At 46.6% G+C, this 11,911-nt stretch overlaps 1 protein-coding gene across 1 annotated transcript; it reads right to left on the bottom strand.

Annotated features, from left to right (window-relative positions):
- Positions 1–810: 810 nt before the first annotated feature.
- Positions 811–11,529, bottom strand: LOC104488750 (chromodomain-helicase-DNA-binding protein 4; the record flags this gene model as incomplete). Its single annotated transcript, XM_010145294.1, has 16 exons — positions 11,367–11,529; positions 9,243–9,370; positions 8,847–9,038; positions 8,327–8,445; positions 7,678–7,919; positions 7,464–7,591; positions 7,201–7,336; positions 6,592–6,773; positions 6,219–6,458; positions 4,535–4,738; positions 4,222–4,427; positions 3,866–3,997; positions 2,424–2,520; positions 2,073–2,264; positions 1,787–1,987; positions 811–948 (listed from the first exon to the last, which is right to left on the bottom strand). Coding segments are annotated over exons 1-16 (2,634 nt in total), but the record flags the coding sequence as incomplete, so codon positions are not given.
- Positions 11,530–11,911: the final 382 nt, after the last annotated feature.

Raw genomic sequence — 11,911 nt, forward strand, 5'->3', positions numbered from 1 at the left:
CCAACCAGATGATTCTGTGATTCTATGAAAGCCGTTTAAAAAACAAAAAAAAGGAAATCAAGAGGCAATTCTGTCTTATACAGTCTTCAAGAACCTATAAAACCAGATTTCCAATAACAATTGTTTTTAGTGTACTAAGCACTAGAACCCAGCTGAAGACAGACATGCCAATACCAGAATTAAGGCACATGGGCTTAGGGAGAGGCTGCACTAAAAGTACAGTCGAGTATACTGAACTGAAGCTTAGCTAAGATGCAGCCTCATATAAAGCAGCTACATGGCTTCCATCATCTAACCACACATTTTTGAACACCTCTGCCCACCTCTCCTATTTCTAAAACATCTAATAAGTTCTGCTACAAAGCTGGATGAGTGCAGAGAGCAAGCCTACTCTGGAAGCAGGATAGCTGTGTTCATGCAGCTCATTTTATGCTTAGTATGGTAAATCTTTCCAGAATAGAGCTGGTGCAGATATGTGATCTACTTTCAGAGAAGCTAGTTTGCGTTTGAGAGCCACCAGTGACATCCAGGTTCTTCTATCTTCCAGAGTACACCAACTGCCTATTTAGCCAGAGAGAAAGCTGTTTTAACCAGCGGTACGTATAAAAGTGAAGTTGTTGCCAGTGATAATCAATCTCCAAATGAAGGCTGTTGATTTTTTAATAATGCATCAAATTTACTACTGAACAAGTGACTAAGACTTGGCAAACTTATGCGCGCAGGGGCAGCCATCTAATCGTCTGAACATTCTCTGCCCATTCCCCCCTGCAACACGTGCCAAGCCTATAAACCACCTATGCTTCTCTGTACCTTAGACTGGTTGTTCTTCAGTCTGTGAGCTTCATCCACAATGAGACAGGCCCAGTCAATAGAGCCTAGTATGGCCATATCGATTGTGATCAGTTCGTAGGAGGTGAGAAGCACGTGGAACTTGACAGCAGCCTCCTTCTGCAAAGGAAAAGGACGCACATGGCAATGGGATAGGGGAATGCCCCAGGACAAAGTAGATGCAGGGTTTCTCCATCAAGTTATTCTGATGAACCCTGTCAAACAGCACATCAAACACTTTTCACACCTACAGTTTCCTGTCACAAGATGCAAAACGCTACTCAAACTGTTCTATCCTTTCAACCCCCCATTACTCTCAGCACATGGAAGTCTCCCAACCCCTCTGGTACCTGCTAATTCTGGACTGTTGCCAAATATTTTAACAGAGAAGTTTAACAAACAAGCAGCAAGTAGAGCCATGTTAGAGAAATGAGATTTGGAGAAGAGTAGCTCATCAAAAAGCTAAGGCTGCAGAACATAAATAGTTTATTGTGGAGCTCTGAATTATTGTTAGTACTTAATGCAGTTCAATTTCAAGAGAAGCAAAGAAATCCTATCTATCTCTGCCACTGGAAAAGCTTTAGCTCTCAACTTGCTTTTACTAGGAAGACTGACATTCTATAAAACCTAACCACTCCGATCAGGCTCTTCCTGGCTGGACACAGAACACGATTTCTTAGGTTAAGATGATACAGAGAGACTTGCCTACAGTCAGTATTACCTTCGTCAACTCTCTTTTTCCAGTCAATTAGTTCAGACTAGTAGGCTTAAGCAGTCTAGAGCAGGAGTCTAAATGCCCACCAATCATCAATTTGTAGTTATTTCCCTTTGGAAACTACAAGTATAATCAGTTCCCAGAGATAACAGATATCAGATCCCAGAGATAACCTCAGCTGCTGCGAGCCAGTCCAATGCACCTCCACTTTCAGCAGAGGCTGTTGTTACAGCAGTTCTGTACCTTCATTCTGGATGCTTTTTTGCCTCCACGTATGGCATTATCCTCAAAAGTGAACTCATTCTCACGGATGATGGCCCGACTGTCTTTGTCCCCAACATAGGTCACTACATACATATCTGGGGCCCACATCTCAAATTCTCGTTCCCAGTTGATGATTGTGGACAGCGGGGCACTCACCAAGAAGGGACCCTTTGAGTGGCCCTATGAAGAATCAGTAAGAGCATTAGATGAATGCAAACACAAACACAGGAAGAATCTCCCTGGGTAGTGATCTCCCAGATCTCACCTCTTTATACAAAGAATATAAGAACACAGCTGTCTGCACAGTTTTTCCCAGACCCATTTCATCAGCCAAGATCGTATCTGTGCCCTGGGCCCAAGAGAAGCGCAGCCAGTTCAGTCCTTCCAGTTGATAGGGATGCAAGGTCCCCCCTGTTACATCGAGGTACTCCGGCTGCCGGTCATATTTCACCGTTGGCTACAGTGGGAAGAAGAAAGAGTTGGGATTCTTTACATTAGCCAAACAGCTACCAAGATGCCCTTCCCAGTCAACCACAGAACAGATGAGACTTCACACTCCCTCCCCAAAATAAGCAGTTTTAACAGATGGCTCCTAAGCAATAAACAGTTAACTTACGTCTACTGTGGGAGTCTCAGGGGGCCTTTCCAGTTTCCGCATCTTCACTTTCTTTAACTTCTTACCAGGCCTGCCCTCTTCACCTCTCATCAGCTCCCTGTGCAAAGACAGTCCCAAGAACATGCAAGTTTAATGGCTTTTAACAGATGGAGGAAAATCCATTGCTAAGAATAGGATGATGATTACTCAACTCTAATACATTCAAAAGAAAACAGCTGGAACCTTCCTGAAATGGAGAGCCACAAGGGCCCTGCCCAAAGGAATAAGGAATCAGCAACAAGAAGGTGCTTCTTGGCTCATGGCTTAGATGGGCATTTGCTTCACTGGATAAAAAAAAGTCTGGAGGGCCAAGCCCAAAGGGTAATGGTCAACAGAGTTAAACCCACTTGGCAGCCAGTCGCCAGTGGTGTTCCCCAGGGCTCAGGACTGGGGCCTGTTCTCTTCAATGTCTTTATCAGTGATCTGGATGAGGGGATCAATTACTGCACCCGCAGTAAGTTTGTGGGCAATACCAAGTTGGGCAGGAGTGTTGAACTGCTTGAATGTAGGGAGGCTCTACAGAGGATCTGGACAGGTCAGACTGATGCAGCCCATTGATGGTATGGCCAGTGGTATGCTGCTCAACAAGGTCAAGTACCAGGTCCTGCACTTGGGCCACAACAACCCCCTGCAGCGTTACAGGCTTGGGGAAGAGTGGCTAGAAAACTGCCCAGTGGAAAAGGCCCTGGGGATGCTGGTCGACAGCCGATTGAACATGAGCCAGCAGTGTGCCCAGGGGGCCAAGAAGGCCAATGACATCCTGGCTGTATCAGAAATAGTGTGGCCAGCAGGAGCAGGGCAGGGATTGACCCCCTGTACTCAGCACTGGTGAGGCTGCACCTCAAATACTGTGTTTGGTTTTGGGTCCCTCGCTACAAGGACACTGAGGTGCTGGAGTATGTCCAAAGAACAGTAACAAAGCTGGTGAAGGGTCTAGAGCACAAGTCCTATGATGAGCAGCTGAGGAGACTGGGCTTTGCATAGCTTGGAGAAAAGAAGGCTCAGAGAAGACTTAATCACTCTCTATGACTACCTGAAAGGAGGCTGTAGGGAAGTGGGGATCAGTCTGTTCTCCCACATAAGAAGTGACAGGACAGAAGGAAACAGCCTCAAGCTGCACCAAGGACAGTTTAAGTTGGCTATTAGGAAAAATTTCTTCACCAAAGGGGCTGTCAAGCATTGGAACAGGCTGCTCAGGAAATTGCTGGAGTCACCATCTCTGGAGGTATTTAAAAGACATGTGGTGCTGAGGGACAAGATTCAGTGGTGTCTTGGCAGCACTGGGTTAACAGGTAGACTTAATGATATTAAAGGTCTCTTCCAAATCCAGCCGATGCCAGGGGCTAACATACTCCTATATTTTCTCCTGAGGAAAATAAACAATCCATAGACAAGTCTCTTACCTGTGATTCCAGTAGGCTTGCTTGTAGAGGTCATAGTCTTGGATATCCACATCTTCACTTTCCCAGGATGCCTGGTCATAGGGTAGGTCCCTCCATTTAATCAAATAGTGAACATTCCCCTTCTTATCCACACTGCAGAAGAAACCAGAAGGTCCTAAGCACTGTGCAATGACAGTATGCAGCCAATCCACTCAAACAGAAGAAAAGGATCCCTTCATGAAGCAACAGAAGAACAATGTTTGTCATACCAAAGAACTCCCACCACTTCCCCCAGTCATATTGCAGCGTAGCTCGTCACCTCTCCCTTAGCCCTGTTTAACGTCTTTGTTGAAAATCCTCTTTGCTACCTCCCCTACCTATGATTAAGGATCCTATGGATCATCATCCACTCAGGCTTGATCCCATATCGATAGAAGCGCTCCTCCATCTCAGCATATTTGGGGTCCTTGTTTTTTCTCTTTCGGCTTTTCTCTTCTTCCCCTCCAAAGTCCCCTGAAGGTGGCTCATCCATATCATTTTTGCGTTGGTAGTTACGAAACATGACCTGGCAGTGCAGCTCCAGCTGGAGTTGGGTCAGAAGCAGTTAGTAGGTGTTTTCCTTTTCCCTGCAACTATCTAAAAATATATTCCCCAGTTATCCACCCTTATGACACAGAGTCCTCCACTCACCTGCAATTCTGACACCCAAGAGCAGTGCCAGTAGGACATGCCCTGCCATTTGACAAAGAACTGCCTTTCAGGCCGACCCTCCAGGGGCTTAGGGGGAGGAGCATTAGGGTCTGCATCAGGTGGACGTGGTGGGGGAGGACCAACCGGGGGCTGACCCCATTTCCAGATCAAGATCTTTTGCACCTTTCCTTTCAAAGCTGGGCACTGAAAAGTTAAATAGAGCTTGTTATGTAGATCACTCTGAAAGTAATGCCTCCTCCTATTTCCATGGAAACTACAACAGATACAAAGAGCACAATAACACTGTTTGACAGAGCAAATCCTCAGCTACAAAACACTATTTTTCAACAGTCACCCCCAATGGCTGTGCGTTTTCACCAGTGACAAACAAGAGCCTGTCTGCCGCGCTCGTTCAAAAAATCTGCACCAGGGGAGAGGATCCACCATCGCTGTCGCCACTGCAGGAACATGCTACCCATCGCCTCGCTGTGCTGACATCCACTGTTTGGTCTCCGTAAATGTTCAGCAAGTACCAGTGAATGCCAAAGGGTGCAGTTTTTTCCTCATGGAAGATTCAGTTATGCACCTTTGCTTCATACACACTTTCTTGTCAGACTCCATTTCGTCAGACTGCCCCTCTGCTGCTGTCTGCCACACAGCAACAAAATTTAACTGAACATTGGTGGGAAGGTTCAACCCCTACTGCCATACCACCACCACCTACCTCTAACGTTGTGGGCCAACATAATAAAATAAAATAGGAGGCATTACTTTTGGAGTAGCCCTTGTACATCAAGAATGTATGTACTCTAATATATGAGCACTGGGGAACAGAAATATACATCGTCACATTTCCTTACTTTTAGCTTTACTATGCACATGGAATTTGCTTCTTGGACTTGGAAGTTTCATCTTATCCCCAGCATTTCTTTGAGCCTTCTCTGGTTTGACTTTTTTCCTAGGACTGACAAACCCCAAACTGAAGTCGCTGTCTCAGTTTGAGCTAGAGACCACATCAGTTCAAAATTCTACATGAACTACAGAAACTTACAGGTTTGACTAGGCCTGTAGGCTATCCAACCACAACTCCATTGGAAGTTTGAACAGAAAATATTTTACCGTAGAACTATCAGAAAGCATAAGGATATGTCCTGAAGCAGCACTTTCGTTCATCATCTTAAAAGTCCTTACCATCTAATGAAATCACCTAACACCATTTATAACACTTCATTTCAAGAAGCTGTGACCTTTCAATCACCTAGCTAAGAAAGGGTTTGGCATTACAGAGCTTGCAGTACAAAAAACTATTTGGTTCAGCATCAAACATTTTTTTAAGCACTGAATCTGTACTCATTTTCCTGCTTCTACACACATACAGGATCCAAGAAAATTGAGCCTCGGCATCCTGGATCCAAATCCATCCAACTACTCTGCACATGAGCAAGCTTTATGGGACTCAATGGCTGTAACCCTGTCCTTCCTGCTGTCTGGAGGAAGCAGCCAAACAACAACAAACAATTCAGCTACAAAAAACTACGCCTTGATGTTTTGTGACATGTGTTAGAAAAGAGAGTCTTCAGAGAACTAAGCATTTCTGGGAAAATATGAAGATCCAAAGGGATTAGATCAATCATTAGATCAATCACCTCCTGTAGCAATAGGAGAATGGTACTAGCAAACTCACAGTGCAGCGAGGACACAGCCACTCTCCATTGGGAATCTCTGGCAATGGGGGATTCAGACAGTGGATGTGATAGGATGAAGGACAGGCATCACAGCACAGCAACTCTCCTCCGTCTTTGCAGACTCTACAGAATTCCATATGGTGGTCATCCTCTTCCTCAGCATCCCCCACAACATCCTCCAGGATTTCCTCACCTTCAGAGTTATCCTCCTTTGCTTCCCACTGAATGCCCTCTTTTTCCTATAGGGGAGGTAAATCAAAAAACCTCAGCCACACATCTGTGACTATTTTATTACCACAGAAGAGCAGCCCCAAGTCAACTGACACCCCCCTCCATAATCTCTTGCACAGTTTGGGGGAATCCAGTACTCACACAGTGTGGGCAGCTCCATTTGCCCTCTGGGGCTTTCTCCATGTCTGGGTCCAGGCAAACCATGTGGTAAGCACGAGGGCAGGTATCACAGAGTATAATCTCTCCTCCTTGCTGGCACACCTCACAATAGTCCTGGTGATCAGTCTCATAGCCATCCACAGCCACTGTGGAGTCCTCCTCACCTACAGAGGGTGATGAGGAGTTACAGCAGTACAAGCCACAGGCACAAGTTTCCTACAGCAAGGAGGGTATTCTCCCAACAGCCTATATAGTCATACAGAGATCTGGAATCCAACACTCTTACTCTACCTAGGTAAGTAAACAGGGCAGGAGCAAGAGCCAGAATGGGAATAAAAAAAGCGCCTTTGGGCCTCCTTCCACTCGTGAAATTAAAGGTGTAGCTCAGGCCAGGAAATTCAGCACTGTGTCTGTTCCTCTACCAAGGTGAGAAAGAAGCTCCTCCTTATTAAAAATACTATCAGTTTCTTCTTTCACGAACAATTCTCCTTCGAGTGTGCTGTTAAATATCCAAATTCTGCCCTGACATTCCTCTAGTTTCTACATGCTTAGCTGTGCTTCTCCCTCCCAACTGACAGCAAGCATCAATACCTTTCTTTTTCTTTTTCCCAGCTTTGAGTTTTTTGCGACTGCGGCTACTACGGCTTGTGGATCCATCTGAAACAGAGTAGCTGTTGATGCTGGCATCATCGAAGTCTGACTCCACATCTAGATCATCATCTTCACTCTGAGGTAGGTAAGAAAAAAAGCTATGCTACTCAAGCACACATGCTGGGGGGGCAATCAGACAGGCATCCCCGCATTTTGGGCACATCACTTCCTTCTCAGAAGGTCAGGGAAGGAGCATCACTTACTGATGATCTTTTACGCTTGGAACCAAATCCTCCCAGTTTGATCTTCAAGGGTGCCACCTTCTTTGTTTTGGGTTTCTTGATATCAGGAATACGAGGACTGGCCTTTGGCTTCCGCCGAGCATTGGGTCCTGGGAACAAGAGAGTGTGCAGGTCAGAAGGACTGCTGCCGTGACACCACTTGCCCTCTACCATCCTGCCAGGTACTTCATCTCACCTTTGCCCTCCTTTGTCTTGGCTTTCCTGAGTGGCACATCTACAGGAGGTTGCGGCAGGACAGCATCCACATTTGTCACCATGCTCTCCACTACTGCAACTGCTGCAGCTGCAGCAGCTGCCACAGATGCACCTGAACTTCCTTTGAAGGGGTTGTTTGTGCTGAACTCCCTCCATTTGGCTCCCAGTACCATCATCATCTTCGACACTGCTATTTTAGGGTTCTTGGCTGCAATAAGTGGCCTGCGTACAGTTAAGGAAGGAAGAGTTACCAAACCACCCTGAAATCCAGATCATTATTCCTCCCTGCCGCCACCCCCATCAGCACGTCTATCCTAAACTACACTCTTTTCTCATCTCTGATCTCAACAGCCAATGAATCCATCTCTGTGGATGATGCAAATGCTCAGGGGCTTGAAAAGTGAAATGGAACTTAGCACATGAGGAAAGAAAGGGGACTGGGAGAGAGGACTTACATCATCTCGATCACTGAAAAGAAAAGATATGGATTGATTAATTTACCGTTGCTTCAGTTTTTATTCCAGGTAGGACACTAGTGTCTCTAATGTGCCTTGAAATTTCTAAAAATAAGGAACCTAGTCCTTGTCCCATCTCTTCAGAGTCCTTCCCAGTGCAGGCTTGTAGTTTACCTGACGAACTGGCTGAAAGCTTTGTAGTTGGTGAGAGTGCGGTAATCCTCCTCTGTGAAGATATGATCAATATCCTCCATCCCCCAGTCTTCCAGGAGCTGAGCAGATGACTTTGGCTCCTGAGCAAAGAGAATCACAGCAACTCTGAGGAAAAAGCTTTAATTCTGCTCTAGGAAAAGAGCAGAACTTCCACACTTCTACAGATGACCCAATGGGTCAGGACCAGATTTTTTTTTTCTCCCCTGTCCACTTATCACTGCCATAGGATGCAGCATCAATACAACATCAGTGGAGGTGGGAAAAGTCTTTGGATGCAATAGACATTCAAAGTGTGTTTAAGACAGAAGAGGGGAAGGAATATAACGTGGAAAAATGGTAAAGTCAAGCAGGACTAGTGGAGGAAGAGGAAACCTAACAGCCCCAGCTCTATGTGCCATCACAAATGGAGAGCACAATGATCCCCAACATCAGATACATGGGAATGAGGAGCAAGCAGTCAGTCAGCAGGGTAGCTTCTCACCTTTGAGTCATCATCGTCTTCCTCCTCTTCCTCCTCCTCCTTGCGCTTGGCTTTGTTTTTCTTTTCCTTCTTGGGCCCTAATTTCTTCTTTTTCTTCTTACCAGGAGTGTAGTCACTGCCCTCACTGTCAGAACGCAGAACCTCCTCCTCTTCCTCCACAAACTCATTCCCCTCACCAGAGCTGTCCCCCAGCTGGGGAGGGAGGGAGGAAGAGAGAAGATCAGGCAGCTGTGAGAAAATACCCTGGATAAGCACTAAACACCACACTCTCCCCAAGCTTGTAAGAACCCAGAAGGGTTCATGCAAAGGATTGCTGCCACAAGCCACCAACAACAGTAAGCACCCTCACCCCGTATCTCGATTTTAGAGCACAACCTTAGGCATCCTTTTCCTTACCTCTTTTTTCTGACGTTTGCTGAGCTTGGGTACTTTGGGTTCCTTTAGTTTCTTGGGCTTCTTCTTCTTCTTGATTTTGGGGGTCTCAGCCTCTGACAGAAGCTCTTCTTCTGGCTCTTCTTCAGGCTCTGGAGGGGAAGAGGCAACACATCCCATTCAAACTCCATCTGTGCACTGAAGTGTTGCCCACTTCTCACACAAATCGCTCAACTTGCCTACTTCTTGCTACGTACTTACAACCACAGAATTGTTTACTGCTTAATGTTACTGTTCACAACAGATACTAGAAAATCATATCACAAGTTACCAGTGCACATGGTTTCCTCCCTCCCTGCAACACCACCTGTTTCTACAATATCCCTTCTGCAAGCAGAGTTGCATTCAGATCTTCAGGACCAGAAGTTTGCTATAACCCAACAAGAAGAGGAAAGAGCACAGATTAGATGGCCACATCTAAAAAGAGATGAAACAACCAATAGATTTAAGAACCTGATTAGGACATTTTTTTCCATCTATCCACAACTATCTAACCTCTTCAACAGTATAGAGTGTTGTATAGCCACACACAAAACACAGACCAGGAAGTCACTAGTTGTCCTCTATAGGAAGTTGCAACTTCATTCCGACCTAGACTTGACAGAACCTTCCCCCCAACGCCTTCCCTCTGCACCAACGGCTAGCGAGTCCACTGCCTGGCCAGAGGAACACATGCCAGCTCCCCACCACCGCATGCTCCCACCTGCATACCCCCCTTTCCTACCTGCACCTCGTCCAAGGGAAAAAGGAAGGGCAGCCGGAGAGCCCTTCCCTTTGTGGCAGGCTGCAGGAGCAGGCAGGCCACCGGCCCTCCCCCACTGCCCCGCCCACCGCACACAGCCAGAGTCACTCCTTCGCCCTCCAAGGGAAAATGGCCTCCTGGCCACAGGAGCCGGGCAGGATGGAGGAAGCCACAGGTCAGAGAGGCTACCGCAGCCAGGGGTGGAACGGCAGTGCTTGAGCTCTCGGAACCTGGGGTCTCACACCTGGCCTCTGCCATATTCCCAGCTGATGGCTCTATCTTCATTCCCACAGCCCTGCAACACCAGGGCCTTCAGGGATCCCACCTGTTCTTCTCCCTTAAGTTCTGATTTAGAGCCTTTAGTGTCCCATCCTTTCCAATATATTACCTCAAGTTCTCTAGTTTGCAGGGATTTTAATAGTTTTTCTTCACCAATATTTTCCTTACAAGGTTTACTGACAGTCTTCTCCTGCCTAAGATTTCAGAGGTTTCAGAAAACCCTAGAGTCAAAGCTTAAGAAAAAATGCCAAACAAAAAAAAGAAAGCCCATGCCATTCTCCCTTTCCAGTTGCAACATTTCTCTTACATGACACTACAACGCTACAGCATGAGTTAGCGGGAAAACTCAAACTTGTCTTACAATCTAGCATATCAGGATATGCATTATTCCTTTTCACAAGGAAGCAGGGAATCCAGATGTAGACCCACAAAGCAAGTCATCAACAACAGCAGCAACAACAAAAAACCCAAAAGGGAAGAGTACCCAGGGCTCTAACTCAATTTCATGTCAATTATGCAAACGCTAGGGAAAAGGCAAGGTACAAAAACTACAAGAAAAGCAAAGGTGAGCAAGCAGCACAGGGTAAGAACCACAAGAAACCTCAATAATTGGGTGTGGTGATGAAGGAAAGCGGGTCACACAACAGCCCAGGGCAGTTCGCTGTGGACGTCAGATGGTCCAAGTTCCCAGATGAAAGAAAACCGGGCCCCCTGCCCTTTCACATACTACCCCCCTCCCTCCTCCCCATTCACAAAATATGAAACTTGCAGGCATTTTGGTACCCTGTCAGAGCTGGATGCTCTGCCTTCACCCCTTATACCTCCTCGAAGCACAGGCCCTGACAACCTGCAACAGCTTGGAACAGAGTCAGCTTCACCTGACAAAAAGCCACGAGCCCCATGCTTTGAAGTAACCCTAGGTCTTGGATATTAAAATCAAAAACATGCACGTGACTGATAGTGAAAAAGAAAAAGGCATTCTCCAGCCCATCATGTATTTCACGTATTCAGCTCGAGATGAGCACTAACCCCATATTTCACATGCATGCCATGCAGGCTCCCCATACCTGGATGTTGGGGGATAGCATTGTTCAGTAGGATCTCCATTTCATCATCATCACTGCCGCCTGAGCACGGTGATGGAGATCCGATGCCCGATGCCATGTCCTCCAAACTGGGGGAGGCTTGGGCTTATACAGGGTGTTGTCTTCTCGCCAGTCAAGCCCGTACTTCATCGACAAGAAAAAGAGAAAGTTACAACAGATCCAAACTCCGTTTTCCCAAGCAATAGTGCTACCGAGCGGATCCATGAGAAAGCTTAAGAGAGCAACTTTACCGGATTTGGAGCCTACGGATATTATAAACACTGGCAGCAAGTACCAGCTTAGAGTTGTGGTGAAGCAAACTTTGAAGATAGTAGGTATTAAACTGAGTCAGCAACTCATCTCTGGCAAGGAAGTCAAAACAGCTGTCCCACAGGAAAATCCTCCCATCCTCCGCAGCCGGGTGCCCTCTGTTATTCCCACCCTGGGCTGGAACAAGGCAGCGAGGCAGGGAAGGCAGCTAGGCTTTCGAAGGAGACCTTGGGCCAGCCCGGATGCTGTCAGCGAGC

Source organism: Buceros rhinoceros, unplaced genomic scaffold (genome assembly GCF_000710305.1).
Source record: "Buceros rhinoceros silvestris isolate BGI_N320 unplaced genomic scaffold, ASM71030v1 scaffold5531, whole genome shotgun sequence".
Lineage (NCBI taxonomy): Eukaryota > Metazoa > Chordata > Aves > Bucerotiformes > Bucerotidae > Buceros > Buceros rhinoceros.